Genomic DNA, 17,511 nt, shown 5'->3' on the forward strand with positions numbered 1-17,511 from the left:
CACAAAACGTATAAACATATAATTCTTACTTTCGAGAAGATTGGATAGCCTCCCTCATGACCGTGTTACATTTTCTGATTCCATCTTCTATCATAGACAGCAGCTTCTCAAAACAGGCCATGTCCATCCTAACGGCGTTCCGAAATTCTTGCAGATCTTCGGGCCTGATTTCTTTCATTAACAGTGAATATAGTCCCCTGTCTTCGTCCCTTCTATTCAGCCAGGGTCGAACCCAACAACGGCTGACTTTTCGTTTTCGTCGCTGTTCTGCTCTAATCCGAATATTTACTGTCAATGGCAGGGCAATAGCTCCAAAAACAAGTGGATTCTCCATGTGCAGTATGCTGTATAGATGTAAATATCTATATACATGTACGTGTGTAACCAAGAGTCGTAATATGAAACTGTCGAGTCTGTAATTCAGAACAGTACTAACCTACATAAGCGAAAAACAAAGGCTTCTAGTGAGTATGTTACGAACCAGCTGTAACGTCATGACGTTCTTTCGACTTTAACGTGCCATTTAGCGTGACTGCTGAGGAATTCCTCTGATCTTCGGTGTTCCAAAACGTGGCAGGACGTTCAGGGAAGCGTGCCTCGGACTATCTTGGTTGATCGCTGACATAATATTTGATCGATCTAACATCTTTGATTTTGTCTGATGATTCAGTACTAACATCTCTGTAACTGGGTGTGTTTGGTCTCCGCCATTTGTCAAGGAAGTGTTTACTTTTGTTTTGTTGCAAAACCATAGCAACTGTTAAGTAAAACTGGCGGTGTAGATGTGTGAAGCGGTTAGTTGTTGGCTAGGTCTGTAGGTGTTGATTGACTGCGTAAGAATTTTTTTTTTCGATTGTGACTATTAAAATGGATTTACGGCTGTTTACGATTTGGGTCGGTTTCTTCTCTGTTGGTAAGTTTAGTCTTTGTTTCTAGTTAACGCAATCTCTTATAAATAATTAGGTGTGGCACTCAACGAAGAAAAATTTCGCGGGTTTAGGATACAATATAATATTTTCATGCACCTGGAGATTTTTAGTTTTTATATCTTTCGTGCCCATGTATGATTTTTGTACTTTGAGCCGTACACCTGCACATGCAAATTTTTATGTATAGGAATTCCTAGGGTCACATTTTGCATAACTATTTGTATTAGTACACTTTTTTGCGACGAAGAATTTAGGTAAATAGTTGCAGACAACACTGTGATTACCAACATATTTAAATTTTTTTCGACTAGTCGCTCATGGTTACAAATTTCGAATATTGTTTGCTGTGTGATAACAGAATCAGCTGCAATTTACACTATTAGCAACTGATATCATGAGTGCTGAACCATTTTCACATATTTTCCCTTCTCTAACTTGTACAACACTGGGTAAAATTAGATACTAGCGTGTGAACAATCATATCGGAAACTACATGGATATCAAGGTAATGGAAAGTTTATCTAATGGTAGATACCAGATTAAACTTAAAGCAACACATTTTCCAACTTTGAAACCTATGGTAACATCAATGTACAGATAATTTTGAAGCTGGGGCAGTCACAACTAAGGTACTTACACATAATTGATTGACAATTCATACAGTACAACAGTGTTTCAATAGAGGTATTAAAACTAATTATAATAAAAACTGAATGAGAAGTCCAATAGTCTGCTTGAGTCGATTAGAGACTCATACAACTTGCCTGCAAATTTTAAGTCACATCTTCCATAAATGCTATTTCACATGGTACAGGGAGCCACAGAGTGACAGTTGGCATAGCCAGGCAAAGTTCTAACACCACTTGATTCGATAAAATCCGTGTCAGTAATGAATGTCTAGTCTGCAAGCCTCTGGACGCTAATCACTGCACACTCTCCAACAGCACACAGGACACTTCGTAGCTTTCATCATCAGCTGCTATGATTATTATTGTTATGTTTGTGACAATCACTCATATGCATGTCGGCTTTTGGACTCAATATTTTTCTGGATAACGTTTACGAAGGGCGTTGTTTGATGCTTGATATAGGCCTACAGAGCTTATGTTAATTGGTAAACTGATGACAGTTCATGATTTTAGCGGGCTGGGCATTCATGTTTTGTATCACACTGACATAGGCGAAAGGAGTAACATATTAATTAACAGAGAGGTACTTAGTCAAAGAACTGTTATTGCAGATATTATAATTGCAAACTAATGAAAATTTTTGAAGGAAATAATATTTGCATACATCATAAATGCCTTCAAGGAAGTGTTAAGAAGTAGTAAAAATTCAGAATAGAAAACAGTTAAAAACAATAATTTTGAAGAGAAGAAAGGGGTTGAATGGATATCATATTTCAACATATGTGTTAGGAAGCACAAAAGTTGATAGCACAAACAAAATTGTCCAAAAGTCCAAGATACCAATATAAACATTCTGATAATTCACAAGAAGAACTGAAACATTCTTAATTATGCTTACCGGAGGTAATGCAAGATGAGGCATAGAGAACTATTTGAGGCCTGGAGATGGTGCTATGTCAAAGAAATAGCTGTAGTTGTGACACATTAAGGAAAATGCAGAATTACTTGCAGAATATTTATATCAAAAAAAGTTCTCGAAAACTGAAACAATAATGAAAGGGTTTACTTCATAAGAAAGGAGACAGATAATATGTAAATAATAATAAAAATCCCTATTGGTCTTTTCTCCACACTGCATCAGATACTCACAAAAAACATCAAAAAGTACATGAAGGGGGCCATTTGGTTGTAGTCAGTGAGTCATTTGCAGGCCCTGGCTTGAGTGTTAAATTCAAATGGTGGCAGGTTTGTTTGGGTGGGAAGGGTGAGGTTTCATAAATGACATTGTTTTCTATTTATTGAGGTGTGTGTTCTTATTGTTTCTTTGTTTTTAAAGTGGTTTGTGAATTGTGTAATTGTATTACTGTTGTTTGCTCTCTTTTATGTGTGTCAATCCCACATTCAAGGGGAAGTTGGCATCTAATACTTTTGATTCTTAGTTTTGTTGAACTTACTTTTGTTTTGTAAGTTTTAGTCTCTGTGTATTGGAATTAGTGTTTTAAGTTGTACAATATAGATTAGCTGATGTTGTCAGTACCACATTTTGTTGGTTTTCACCATGTGTATTGATGTTGCTTCGTGGCTTTTTGTGGCATGGTCTAGGATTTTTGTAGTGGTGTGGGTCTTTCTAGATGAGATATATAGCTCAACTGGTGTTTTCGGTAGCAGTTACCATTTGGTTTCTTGTATTGTGCAATTTTTGCTTTTTTTGAATTATTGTTTGCTCTTGTTTCTGTCGTGGCATGTATATTTTGCTGTTAATGATTTTGCAATTGTTATCTTAGCTATTTGTTCTTGCTCAAAACCCCTCTTTTTCCTTCAGCAGTCCCATTAACGTCAATATGTATTAATAAGGATTTGTGTGATTCTGTACTTGATGTCTATATGATTGTACCATGGAAACATTTAAGGTTATTGGTCTCCATTTTGAAATAATAATTGTGCTGCATCTTGAGAGTTGGTATGGCATTGGTCATAGCTGACACATGATTTTGAACGATATGGTTTATTCACTAGCAGTGTATGGATATAATCAGTGACTTCTATAAAAGATTAGCATTACTGTGGGGCTACATAGTCACTTAAAACATCCCTCAAATGTAAAAGATTTTTAATTCTGATCTTAATTTCCTTTCCTCTTCTTATATCTTGACACACAGGTCTACTGACAATCCATGTAGGATTCCAATGTAACTCATATTTTTCTTGGTTAAATTTCTTATTACTCTTTCTGTACAGGAAAAGGGACCATTAGAACTAACATCCCATCAACGGTGATGTTATTAGAAATTGTGCATAAACTCTGATTGGGGAAGGACAAGGAAGGAAGTCGGCAATCACCTTTCAAAGAAAACATCTGAGCATCCACCTTAAGCAATTTAGAAAAATCACGTAAACATTAAATCTGTTTGGCTGGATTGGGATTTTTGAGCCATGTTATCCCTGGGACATTGTGCTAACTATTCTACATGGGAGGCATTACAGTTATCAGTGTTGTAGCCATCACTCTGTTAGTGTGCAAATCTGTAAATTTGGGTCTTCTAGCCTACACACATTTGTGTACATCTGGGGAAGTTTCTGTAAGTGTTATTACATTTTTGAATAATTGTGGGGAAATTCGTGGCCTTATTTGAGCAGCTCTTTTCTACATTGTAAACGTTTCTTTAAAGGAGGATTAGTTTTGCCCCAAAATGCTATTTTATAAGGTTACAAGTGACAGGAAGTACTGTAGAAATGGCTCTACCCGCAGAATGAACTCAATTGAAGTCTTGGCAAAGATGAAGTACTCTCCAGGACATTCAATTTAATTAATGTTAATTGTTTTGTTTAAACAGTTTATGCTCAGCGGACACCTACAATATCATACATATCACAAGAACAAATCAAAGACATTGGTGGCACTGTGGAACTTGAATGCTCAGTACAGTATGCCCAGGACTATCCTGTGCTATGGATGAAAGTGGATCGTAATAGGCAAGTTGATCCCTTACCTATATCAACTGGAAGTTCGTTGATTATTCGTGACAGCCGATTTGCTTTGCGGTATGATACAGCCAGTTCAACATACACCTTACAGGTAAGTACACAGAGAATGTGTATCACATACAATATGGAGATTATTGCTATTATTTTTGTTAAAAATATTGGCTTCAGATACTAATGCACTGCATAGTATGGATAACTGCTGGTGTTCTTGGCTTCACAACTACTGCATCCTTCAGATAAACTTTAAAAACAAGTATACCAGATACAGAAATGACAATAAAATGTTAAATATAAGGAAAATGTATTGTGACTGTAATCTGCTTAATGTTAGAGTTGCTTTATCCTTTCTGTGAATTTAGCCAGTACTGATGATGTTAAGGAATGATAGGTTTAAGGAGATAAAATATACACTTTTTAAAACCTGACTGCTGTCCGTGTGTGTGTGTGTGTGTGTGTGTGTGTGTGTGTGTGTGTGTGTGTGTGTGTGTGTGTGTGTGTGTGTACATAAGCAATATGTATACCTATGTAATGTGTGCTACTAAATGGTTAACTTGATTCATATACACAGTCCGGTTACAGGTTACCTATCGGCTTCCAGGAGCAACAAAAAAATTGATTTTAAATATTTCATATAACAAATTAAGGTGCTGTTGTAAACTACTTATTAACAGGTATAATCCTATGTTGGAGGTCAACTCAGTAAGACAAGTGTTACACTTATGGGCTTTGTACATAACTTGAGGCTGCGTAACTCGGTGTGGCAGTTACCTAGGCTATATTCATCCAGTATTTGAGAATGAGAGCACTTAGCAGTTTTTAATAAATTTTATACATAATTTCAAACCTTTACAAAACTTTTTTTCTGGCATTGCCCTTCCCAGAAGACTTGAAAGAAAGAAGAGTTTATCGCTTGCTACATTTACACTGCTCATGCAGTGAAACATCAGCATCTGCGATGATGATTTAATTTATTACTAAATTTACTTGCAACACATTTTTCAGACATTATCTACGTATACCACTTACTGCGCATGCAAAATTATATCATTGTATGATATGCAGGAGGTGTGACACCATAAGCATCGAGATAAGGGAGAAAATCAGCTTTTGCTTGAAACAGAGCACAAGTTGCCCAAACTATACTCTTTCGTGTTTTGACAGTGAGAGCACTTAGTGGCTTCCAGCAAACTTAAACATGGTTTCAAACCATTTCTAAACTTTTTCTCAGTTACATGCTCAATGTCAAATATTCTATACATTAACTTATTTGTAAAATATTTAGCTGTTTAAAACAAATTTTCTTTTCACTAGTTTTTTAGTAGTGCGTGCTAAAAATTGGCACAGTTACAGGAAATAAAAATGAGCAGTTTGTAATTGTGCATGATTTTCAGATAAAGGACATTCAAGAGACTGATGCTGGTTTTTACCAGTGCCAAGTGATCATTGGTTTGAACAACAAAATAACAGCAGAAGTAGATCTTCAAGTCCGCCGTCCACCTGTAATTTCAGACAACTCTACGCGCTCATTAGTTGTAAGTGAGGGACAGGCTGTAAGACTTGAATGTTATGCTGGAGGCTATCCTGCACCCCGTGTTTCTTGGCGTCGTGAGAATAATGCTATCCTTCCTACTGGAGGTTCTATATATAGGTAAGAGAAATTGAAATTTCTGATATTATTGTTATGTTCTACATATTTTTTGCCAATACTCATATGTCAATTGCGTATTTCAAGAACACATGGGGAAAGGTACAGTAGTGAGTACAGAAACTAGATATGATGAGATGTAGATCAAATGTGACAAAACCTGGTTTTAAAAGTATCATTGTACAATATGTGCAGTGACACGTATGTACTATAGTTTGGTTGGCACCAACTGTCGTCCTTATATTACACATGCAGGATGTCAGTAAACTTTTTTATTCCCTCACTTACTGGATAAAGGTAAAACTGTGTCTCACAAAGTTATTTCTTCTTGTAATGTCATGACTCAGAGGTAATAACTGATACATTATAGGCTTGGCCAGAAAGTAATTGAAGATTGCATCGAAGTGTGGAAAAAACTGTTGGCTGCTGACGAAGGGACAGAACTGTGGTGGAACTGCTTCCTTTGAAAGGTGCTAGAAGCAATGAGAGTTTGTGTGGAAGGATGCATAAACTTTTTGAGTGATGATCTGACAATACAGTAATACATAATAAAATTTCAGTTCTGTTTGGTGCTTGTGATTTGATGCAACACTTTTGGGTCTAAACATTTTGGTCATGGTCCCAGTTACACACATTATTGCATCATAATCACATTCAAGTCCATATCCAAAGGCAGAGTCATCAGTGAAATTCAACACTCAGCATTGAAATCACATTTATTATGAACATCAGAGAAGACCTGCCCAGGACAGAGAGTGCAACTATTTATAGAAACGTCAAATATTCCAGAGTATACAAGTATAAGATATCTCAAGAACCTTCTAGAAAAGATAAATACTAAGTAACAAATAATTGCTGGTGGTCAAGTTTGAAATGGTGAAACACAGCATGCTGCCAGCAACACCGACAACTATGCCACACTGCACACTACATACCTTGTGGCATTGCTCCTCTCCTATAGAAACAGCAGTCTGCCTTCAGAAGTTCTCATTGGAATTGATTATAGCACCCTGGATCTAGATCTCCTCAGTGGTCATCTGTATGGTGACACTGTCATGTGAATGCATTCTGGTCGTGTCGTTACATTCTCTTCAGTATGATGAGCATTAAAGGTAATACCTCCTATCGTTGACGTGCGCCTCTGGCTGTAGTAGATCATCCAGAAGGCATGAACAGTGACTCTGCTCTTTTGTCTTCCTGATGAACAGTCATATTCCTTGATTTCTTATGTGTGTGTCCAACAAGCAAAGAATGACATGATATGGCCCAAGTTGCACTTTAGAAATTTTTCTGACAGTCCTACTTTCTGCACAGGTGTAAAAATCTGAACCAAGTCTCCTGGGCTATATCTCACTGCCCAATGTGTGGTGTTTTAGCATTCTTTCTTTCTTGTGTGTGCCCAGGATCCATATGCACTCATCTTCACATAGGACCAATCCTCTGGTGTGTAGTTTCTTGTTCTGGCAAGAGGACCATTTTTGTGCAATGTCCGGCTTTTTGCCTAAAATTTTAAGGTGACAGTTTTAAAGTATTGTCAGGGTGGCTTTGTAAGTGATCAGCCAGCCACTTATTCCTGTGAATCTATTTATTTTTCCTCTTGTCTTACTTGTGTTTTAGTTGACAGTTTTAGAACATCTGACCATTCTTAATGTTGCCATATGTGTTAGCTAGTGTGATTGTGGAGGTGATCATAGGTGAGATTGGGAAAGAGTGTGGATCATAGGTGAGATTGGGAAAGTGTGTGTGATTGCTTTTTATTCTCTTTATCACATTTTCTAAGTTTTAGCCACATTAGTTTCTACTAATGTTCGTAACTCCAATTGAAATGGGAGTAGTGTACCCATCATTGTTTCTGCCTCACGACCTTGGGGCAAAAAGAACAGTGTGAAGCTTATATAGTGCCTTCATTCACTGTGTTATATTTGAATGTCTTGATGAGCAGTATTGTATCCTAAACTCTCTGTTCAGCATCAATATACACCGAAGGTATGTCTGCCAGTGTCTTATTAAAATTATGTGATGCCATTTGTCTATGGATGGTAGGCAGTTGTCATCCTCCGGTTGATGTTGCAATATTAAAATTACCTCCAAACATAGTCTTGACTGGGAAAACTTCCATGCTCAGAGACCATTGCACAAAATCCTCTGTGCTTCAGAATGATCTCTTGCAAGGAGCTTTACACTCTCTGTGGTCTCTTCAGATGGCACAGCTTTGGTGACAGACTATCTTCTTCTGATTCCCATTTGTTGACTTCAGGAACATCCCCAAGCGGTCAGTTTGAACTCTCTGAAATAGTGCTGCTGCAAGTTGTATTGGTACCAGAGGCCCCAGAGGTAATTGGGGCATATCGTTCTATCATTGGCTTTCCTTGTGTAGTGTCTAACAGACCTTACCAGTTATACCTTCTTCTGACTGTGTCTAAAATCTTCATGCATCCAATGTGACCAGATGTTATAGCATCATGGAAATACAGGGTGTACATGAAGTCTGGAAACATTTTCAATTATTTATTGCACAAGAACTAAACATTGGACAGATGTCGTACATATCACATTTTGAAGGGAATCTCTGAAAGTTTATTTTGCCAACATTCGATATGCGAACCGTGAGTGACCCGGCAGACGTCAATACGGTAATCGAATTCTTGCCATACCCGACCCATCATGGCATCATCCACTGTGGCAGTCGTTTTCCGTATTCTCTCCTGGAGCTCTGCTACATCATGTGGTAAAACACCATATCTTTAATGTGTCCCCTCAGAAAAGAGTCGCGTGGAGTGAGATCTGGTGACCGGGGCGTCCATTTCATGAAACAGCTGTCCTCTTCTGTAGCATGGCTCTATGTTTAGGTACACATGAACTTCCGATGAAACTGGGGTGTCATTGGAGCCATTTCGAGTTCACGGGATGCGCGACGCACCAATTTCTTTGGACTCCTTATGAATGTGTCTCGTACTGAGATGTCCGCTTCTCTTTGCCGGGCACAAGCAACCCATCATAGCAAATTTGTTGTGCCAGTGGTAAATGGCCTTCCTTGTTGGTGGCTTCTTACTGTACTTGGTTCTAAACATCTGTTGGACGGCTGTAGCACACTTGTTTCTGTCAAACTCCAACATACAGAAAGCTCGCTCCGCACCCGAACTCGCCATGTTTGCAACTAGCACTGACTATCGGCAAATTACCAAACTACACTGTGGTGGTATACATAAAAAAAGACTTTCAGGATTTCTCTTCAAAATGACATATGTATGATTTCTGTACAACGTTTGGTTCTTGTGCAATAAATAATTGAAAGTGTTCCCGGACTTCATGTACATCCTGTACTTAAGAGTAGCTGGCTGTGGATGAGCTTGGATGACAAGAAACCACTATGCCAAATTAGATTGTAGTTTCTCTTGTACAATGCTTCATTTATTAAATGGAATTTTCCTTTGCTTGGCTCCTGCTGCTTCATGGCTTGTCTGGTTTTCAGTAGTGCTGGATCTTCCTTGCGCTCAGCAGCAATATCATTCAGTGCAGTGATGAATGAGATTTCATCCACACTGCTGCGCTCTGCCAAAGGATTCTTTGAAACACTGTTGACATCCTTGTATTTGCATCCAGTTTTGTATATCACTGTGAGGTCATAAACTTGAAGCCTTAGTGCGCATCTTACCAGTCAGCCTGATGGATTTTTCAGGCTAGCGTAGAAAATGGTGGTCCATCAGAATGGTGAATGGTTTGCCTAATAAATATAATCAGAACTTGCCAAGAGCCCAAAAGATCTGCAAGGCACCCTTTCTTGGTTGTAGTGTGTTAATCTAGGACTTGAAGAGTACTGTAGAGGTCGGGGTACCACAAACCTTACTATGACGGGGTACAGTGGAGCCTTGAATGGATGCCCAGTAGCCATCCAATGTTTTGTTGTCAAAACATCATTGTTAAAACATCCATTTATTGTTCACCAACTACAACAATTGTGATGATACTTGGAGAAGTCAGTGCACCCACAGCATAAACTGTACGTGGACTGTGAGGAGGCGCGGCCATCACCGGCCAGCCTGACACGTTTCGGTGTTGTGCAGCTGGCGGGTGATGATGTCAGTGATTCTCAGAGAACGCCGACTGGAACAAAGGTAACATGGCTCATGGCAGCAGCAATGTTTGCCCACATGAGCAGAGGTAGGCAGCAAGAAGTTTGCCTGCAAAGGCGATGGTGGCCGAATGACTATACAGCTCCAGGCTTGAATGGTAGACCTCCAGAGTAGAATGCTGGCAGCAGGTGAGGTAGGGCCGAGGGCGACCCACTGTTTGGAGGGCACTAAGTCCACAGCATTGGACCCGGCATGAACAACAGGGCCACAGCTAGCAACAGCAAAGTCCGAAAGTGGATACTGGTTGATATGTAAAGACTTGCGGACTGTTTTTTTTTTTCCTGAAGCACCGGTTTCTGTCACATATCCATAACCAGGACCATGGCTCAGACGTGAAGCAATCAGGTTACCAATGCCTTTTCCACTGCATTGATGATGTCATGACTCTGGTTCCTACGCTATGTGGCAACTGCTCAGCACAGCATTAGCTGTGGAAAGTTTCTCAATTTTACTGAGCTGTGGCCAATAAATTGTTTGTAGTGCAGCCAGTACTGTGGAAGCAATAGCTACCACATTTTCAGTTTCTTTCTGAATTTGCACTAGAACTGTGTCTATCCTACAACAGCCACCTTTGGTGTAAAGTTCTGTCTCAGAATTGTTCTTATACAGTGTTAGGTGTGGAGAATACGTTAGCCCCCTTAAGGACAAGGAAAGATCTTTCTTGCACCTCATTCCGAGAAAATTGCTCTGCAGTAGTTGTTGCACGTGACTTGGTACAGAAATCCTTTATGGATTTGAGCACATTCCGAGAAATACATGTTGCTTTTGGCAGGATGTATTTCTCATTTGCTACTTTGAGCAGTCACTTTTGTATCACAGAGTATGTGGTATTCTTTAAATGATGACAACAGGCATTCAACATTACAGAAAGGGAAGCCCGTGAATCAACTAATGCACAGACATGTTGATTGTTGAGAATGATATCAGTGAGATTGCCTTACATCTTGGTTATTGTCATTGATGGATTTGCATATGAGCTGGCCTCACCTCCATAGCTGGTCATCTCACTCAGTTTTCCTGAAGTAGGTGGCTAGCCGAGTGGGCCGATATGTCTTTTCAGAGACTGGGAACTGCTACAGTGTGGGAGTGAACTTGTCCAGGATGCGGCAATGGGCTTCATCCCACAGATCGACTATAATCGTGTGCGGTCGGCTGGCGGGAATAGAACTGTTGTGACGGTTGACGTACGAGGGTGTAGTAGTCGCTGAAAACTCACCTTCTTCCTCTGGAGTAGCACACGACACATCTGGGTTGTCCACAGTGAAGACACACTGGTGTGGTGTTCTCTGCCCTCCAAATACCTCTTCTTCTATGGGGCATCATACTTTGTGTGGGAGTTTGTTGTACCTGTGTTATTTGGGTGCTAGGTTGTTGTTTGACCGCAGTGTCGTCCAAGTTGGCACAGTCCATTCTTCCTGGCCTTTCATTTGATGGCAGAGGTTGGTGCTTAAGATCGATGCACCTCTTCAGCATTCACTGTTACCTACTGATGTGCTGGGTCAAACACTGATGAATGCTTGATGTTCAACGGACTTACTGCCGGCTTGGAATCCATTGGTCCACTGAAAATATGCACTGCCCTGCCCATGTAGATGATGGCTTCTACATTGCCTAATTGGAGTCACACTGAGGTAGGTGTTGATAATTCCCCAACTTCTCCACCAAACTGTGTCATATCATGACCACATTCATGTCCAAATCTGAAAGCGGGGTTGTCAGTGGAATGATGTAAAACCCTTAGCACTGAAATCACATTTATTATGAACAGTGACGGACAGCCAGAACAGAACAAACTCCTGGACGGAAAGTGCAGCTATTTATAGAAACATCGAATATTCCAGAAAGGTAATATTGAGATAAACATTGAATATTCCAGAATGCTGGTATTTAGACAAACATTTAATATTCCAGAATATACAGACATAAGATATTTCAAGAACCTTCCAGAAATAATGAGTGCTAAACAACTGATAATTGCTGGTGGTTGGGTTTCAGCTGGCGGTGGTTGGGTTTCAACTGGTGACTTGCAGCACCCCAGCCAGCGATGCTAACCACTATGCCACAGTGCATCACAGCTTACAACAATATTGTTAGTACATTGTAGTTTTGAAACAGCTGCCAAGCTGAGATGTCTGAACCCAAACTGATTTTGAACCCCCTAATTACCTGGGTCATCTCTTTATTACCTTTTCTTTCATCTAGCTTCTCCTAATTTGCTCATGAAGAAAATTGTTGTTTGATGGTCAGGTTCTGGCTTTATCAAGATTTTCTGATGTAATGTTTTTCACAAAGTACAGACATATTATGTCTTCCAGTGTTACTCTGTTACCCTTGTATCTATACATTTTTCTCAGGATATTGTAATGTTCTCTGATCTGCATTATAAAATCCCACTCAGTTAGTGTGGCATATGAAATGTTCAAACCAGGAACTTACACTTAAATTTTGTTACATACATGTACTGCTCCTTGCATACTTAAATGTGTTTGTACTGAACCCATTTACCTACTGCTTTGCTGATAATCCTTATTAATCATAGAGAAGGTGCATTATTTAATGTTTAACACTAGCAATCGCATGGTGTATTATGTACCCATTCATGATAAGTGACTATTTGTTGGTACTGCGTTATTATTTATAGCAATGCAATGTTAAATCTTCCAGTGATTACACATAACATTTAAGCTTATGGTTAACAATAGTTTCATATTGTTATAAATGCCATTTTGTTACATTGGAATAACTTACTTGAAAAATAATCGTCTTCGATCTCGGGTGAATGCACACTGCATTTCTCACAGAGAATGTTTAAAAATGACTTATACAAACAAAATCATTACAAGAACTACATCATATTGTTGTGGAGCTAACTTGTCTTTCCTTAAATTCCACATCTGGCTTTTTTCTTCATTAATTTTCATTAACTGCTCTTGTATATGTGTCGCTTGAGCTTTGCAATAATGCAGATACATGCTAACTTCATTCTTTAGAAAAACTCGACGTGGATGTTTCTCATTATCTTAAACACCATCTGTGTATTCTTATTAACTTATATTAGCTACATTCAGTAATGCATAACATATAGCCTCTGTCATCGAATATTTATTGGACATTTTGTGAAACAGTATCAACCCCCTCCCCTTCCCCGTTGTATTATTGTAATCGGGTATAATGTGAAGTATATTAGTTCACTCATCTATCGTTCCTTCGTAGTACATTGTGAAAATTAGTACATCACATTTTTTACATTCAAGTGCATATGATACCATAGTAATGTCTTTCTGGTATCCAGAAACTGCTGAACTTATTTCTCTAAATGATTTTGTTTCATAGTGGAGAGAGCACCAGCAGATAGCTAATACACCAGTTATCTATTGCCACATTTCTATTTGTGCCTTTTATCAGCTTGGTTATTCTACACACAATATCAAATGGCTTATTAGAAGCACAAAATGGTCGTTTTGGCAGTTTGCCACACTAATCTTGCAACAAACCAATGTAAAATCGCATCACACAGAGCAAATATTTTGATGCCATATTTAGCTGGTTTGTTGGGAATTTATTGTATGAAGCTGCTGAGCGTTGTGCACCAGTTTTGTCACCCATGTGTAAAAAGTAATTATTGGAAAATATTCTACACTTGAACTGTGTTTCACAATGCTCCCATTCTCTGTTACAGAAATAGTGTCATCTCCTATGGCTTCTTTCCCCTGTCTCTCTTTTAACAAAATTCCATATTGATTCTATTTTGTTATTTGATGTGTCAATTTCAGACAAGATGTACATATTCTTGGATTTTTTAAACTTGTTACAGTAGGGCTTATAATAAGAAAGTATTTCTGGCTATTTTGTAAAAGTCATTTTTTTGCTGTGGAGAAACTCTGATATGTGCAGTGATCCAAGGTTTCTTTAATATTTTACCATTATTACATTTAATTATCTTTTTATGAAAATTACTTACAAAAATTGGATTCAAATGGATTAAAAAAATACGTTGAACTTAGAGTTAGCATTAGTTTTGTAAAATTCACCGTAGTCTAACTTTTTTAAGCTTTCTCTAAAACCTTCAGTAGTTTTGTCATTAATGAACCACACAGTTTTTTTAGTGTGTTTCTGTACAGTACATGGAGCTAAGTTATATAGTGTGATTAACTGTGTATCATATCTGACAATCTGTTTACAACTGGGTAGATATGTGTCTTCTTAACTACTTCTTGTTTAGTGAATACATTATCTCTAAGGGTACTGCTATCTTGAACAACTCTAGTAGGAAAATTATGACTGATACCAAATTGTAAGTGGCTAAAAGCACCTCTTAGATTACTCTTCTTGTCCAATTACTTCAAGAAATATACATTAAAATCACCACAAATTTATAATCCCTTTCCTGTCTGATAGAAAGTACAGTAACTCATCAAAATTTTTCATTATAATTTTCAAATTGCCCAGTGGAGCCTCATATACTGTAACAATCACAAATCTTACCTCTCTCAATAGTACTCACAGGAACATGCTTCTACATCCTGATCTATACAGAATTTACTTATTTCCACATTTTTGTATTTAGATTCTGCTTCTCTTTTGTCCATATTGGATGTACATGAATATGCAGCTAAGGTTCATGATGCTGTATGTCACTCAAAAGACTGTTTTCTCCTCTGTTGTGTATCTTAGTAATTCAAGCACTGATGTGCAGTTGGAGAGAATAATGATCGGATCATCCAGATGACTCTTGGTGTATGGAAGTGCTCATTGTGTGACAATAATCTCTGCTGTCATTGTTATTTCTTTAGGCAGTATGAATTTCTTATGCTGTGACAACTGCTGTTGATATAAGCATAATCACATCCGTCTTTGTTCTTCAAAGATTACCTCTTTGACTTTCTACAGTTGGAGGGGGGCTGAATCATTTGTGTGTTTCATAGTCAGACTGCATGTCTAATACAGCTTCTGGTTCTAAAATATTGGATTGCTAACTTGAGACATAGTGATAAAGTTATTTTTGTATGTAAGCTAGTTATCGCACATTCCACAAGAGGAGTAGTATTTTTGTTGAGGCGGTATCTGTATGTGGAACAGAAGCTAATTAAGCTATGAATATCTTGCACTATCTGATCTTGTACATGCTGCAACCATTTTAGCAAAAATTTGCATTTAATTATTTGCAGTGTAGGTGTAAAAGTGGCTCATTTACTTCAGTTAAGACTAGTTCCTAACAGCTTGAAGTCAATAGAAACCAAATTATTTACCCAATGCATATGTTTATGACCTATGAAAGCATGTTGATGTCTTACAGTAATAGAGTTAACTGAAGGCTTTAATTAATAGAGGTAAATCACCTAGGTATTAAAAGATGGTATTTATTCTTCACCACTATATTTCTTAACTACATGAATGATGCCACTTTCTTGTACATTAGTCTAAAATTGTTTTATCACTGTAATCAATTACATCTGTTCTCTATGTCTGCTGTCATAAATTAAAAGAAATTTAACATATTTTGTACAATGTTTCAGGTCAACTGTGAAGTTGTCAGTAGTTGCTATTAGCAAATATTTTCAGAAATAATTCCTCTGTATAATTTCTATTACAGAGGGAATGTCTTGAAGATTTCCAGGATTGGGAAAGAAGATAGAGGTACTTATTATTGTGTGGCAGAAAATGGCGTTGGCAAAGGAGCACGGCGCAACATAGCTGTTGAAGTGGAGTTTCCACCTGTGATAACAGTACCAAGACCTCGTCTTGGGCAGGCTTTGCAGTATGACATGGACTTGGAATGCCATGTTGAGGCTTACCCACCCCCTGCCATTACATGGTTGAAAGATGAAACTGTCCTTTCGAACAACCAGCATTACAGGTTCGTACAGTTCACATCATCTACTGTGTGTGTTTGTTTGTTTGTTTTACAGTCTGGTGATCTTGTAACAGTAAAACAGCAAACCAAGTTCTCTACGATTGTGTCCAGTGTGCCAGTTCCCTCATGCACAACCAGTGCTCATTTACTGAGTATGACACTGACTTTGCCCTTATTTGTCACTTCAGTACGTGTGCAGACTATGGTAGCTGAAGAAAAGAAAATCTCTAAATAAACCTTTAATCAAGTAAATACAAAGCCACACAATCTTTACGAGACATATTGGCATTTTGTTCTTGGCAGTCCATCACATAGTGAATGAGGGAAATGTTAAATGAACTAGATCTGCCCAAGGATCAAGGGGAAATCAGCCAGTACTGTGTGACGAGGAGATACAACCAATCAGAAGTACAGTGAAATTGCTGTACAGTGAAATTGACAGTGAGAGATTAGCAACAGGCATTGGAAAAACGGATAAATTTTAAGTTACAGACTGCAGCAGGGATCAGAGAGTACTGAAGCGTATACGTTGCAAAATTGAACAAAGTTGGTGGAGAACACATGAAGCAACATAAATAACATAAGAAGACTGTAAAAAGCTTCAGCTGTTACTGAGATTGTGAGAAAAGAAGAGGTTACAATAAGGTTACATAGTTTGAGGGAGAGAAGTATGCAATGAAGAAAATAGACCTTAATAGTCGTGGCAGCTGCATTTAAAGGAGCTTGTCAATAATCCATCACATTTGCTTTATATAATTAATTTACGTGAATTTTGGCGACAACATATGCGTTTATTCTCACAAAAATATAAATCCTTAATAATTCCGTAATTCACATGAATTTTGATGTGGTTGTTGTGCAAAAAGAAGTAGAAAAAGCTTATAACTGCAATACTCACTGTACAGGAGATAACTGCTGCCAGTGATGTGTCATATTGCTGTTTGTAAGAACAATCATTCACACTAGTTATTATGATAGCAAACAGATGCTGGCTCTTATTGAATGACATACGTTTGACTAAAATCATTATAGGTTAGGCCAGATCATTGTGAAACACACACAAACGCCTAAAATGCCGACATTTCAAGCAACTTCACAGTGGACCTCTTCAGGGAATTGATAAAGGCCTTTGTAAACCTATGGACATATTTATTGTTGAAGATTATACTGCAGAAATTACTCCACAAATCATGAACATGTAGCAAACTCTTGTGATGTATGAAGTTGATGACAAATCATGTAACAGACATATCCTGAAACTGTTGAAAGCGTGACAGGTTCCTGGGAATCAGAGTTGCTTAGAGGGAAGTATTATTTATACTAGGAATGAGCATCT

General features: G+C 38.1%; 1 protein-coding gene across 1 annotated transcript in view; it reads left to right on the forward strand.

The window, feature by feature from the left end:
* The first annotated feature begins 687 nt into the window (after positions 1 to 687).
* LOC126203140 (lachesin) overlaps positions 688 to 17,511 on the forward strand; it is a 28,448-nt gene continuing 11,624 nt past the window's right edge. The window contains exons 1-4 of the mRNA XM_049937386.1: positions 688 to 913; positions 4,393 to 4,634; positions 5,935 to 6,191; positions 15,915 to 16,178. Coding sequence (XP_049793343.1) covers positions 868 to 913; positions 4,393 to 4,634; positions 5,935 to 6,191; positions 15,915 to 16,178 — 809 coding nt within the window. The 5' untranslated portion in view covers positions 688 to 867. The remainder of the gene's footprint in view (positions 914 to 4,392; positions 4,635 to 5,934; positions 6,192 to 15,914; positions 16,179 to 17,511) is intronic.

Source organism: Schistocerca nitens, chromosome 9, assembly GCF_023898315.1.
Source record: "Schistocerca nitens isolate TAMUIC-IGC-003100 chromosome 9, iqSchNite1.1, whole genome shotgun sequence".
NCBI lineage: Eukaryota > Metazoa > Arthropoda > Insecta > Orthoptera > Acrididae > Schistocerca > Schistocerca nitens.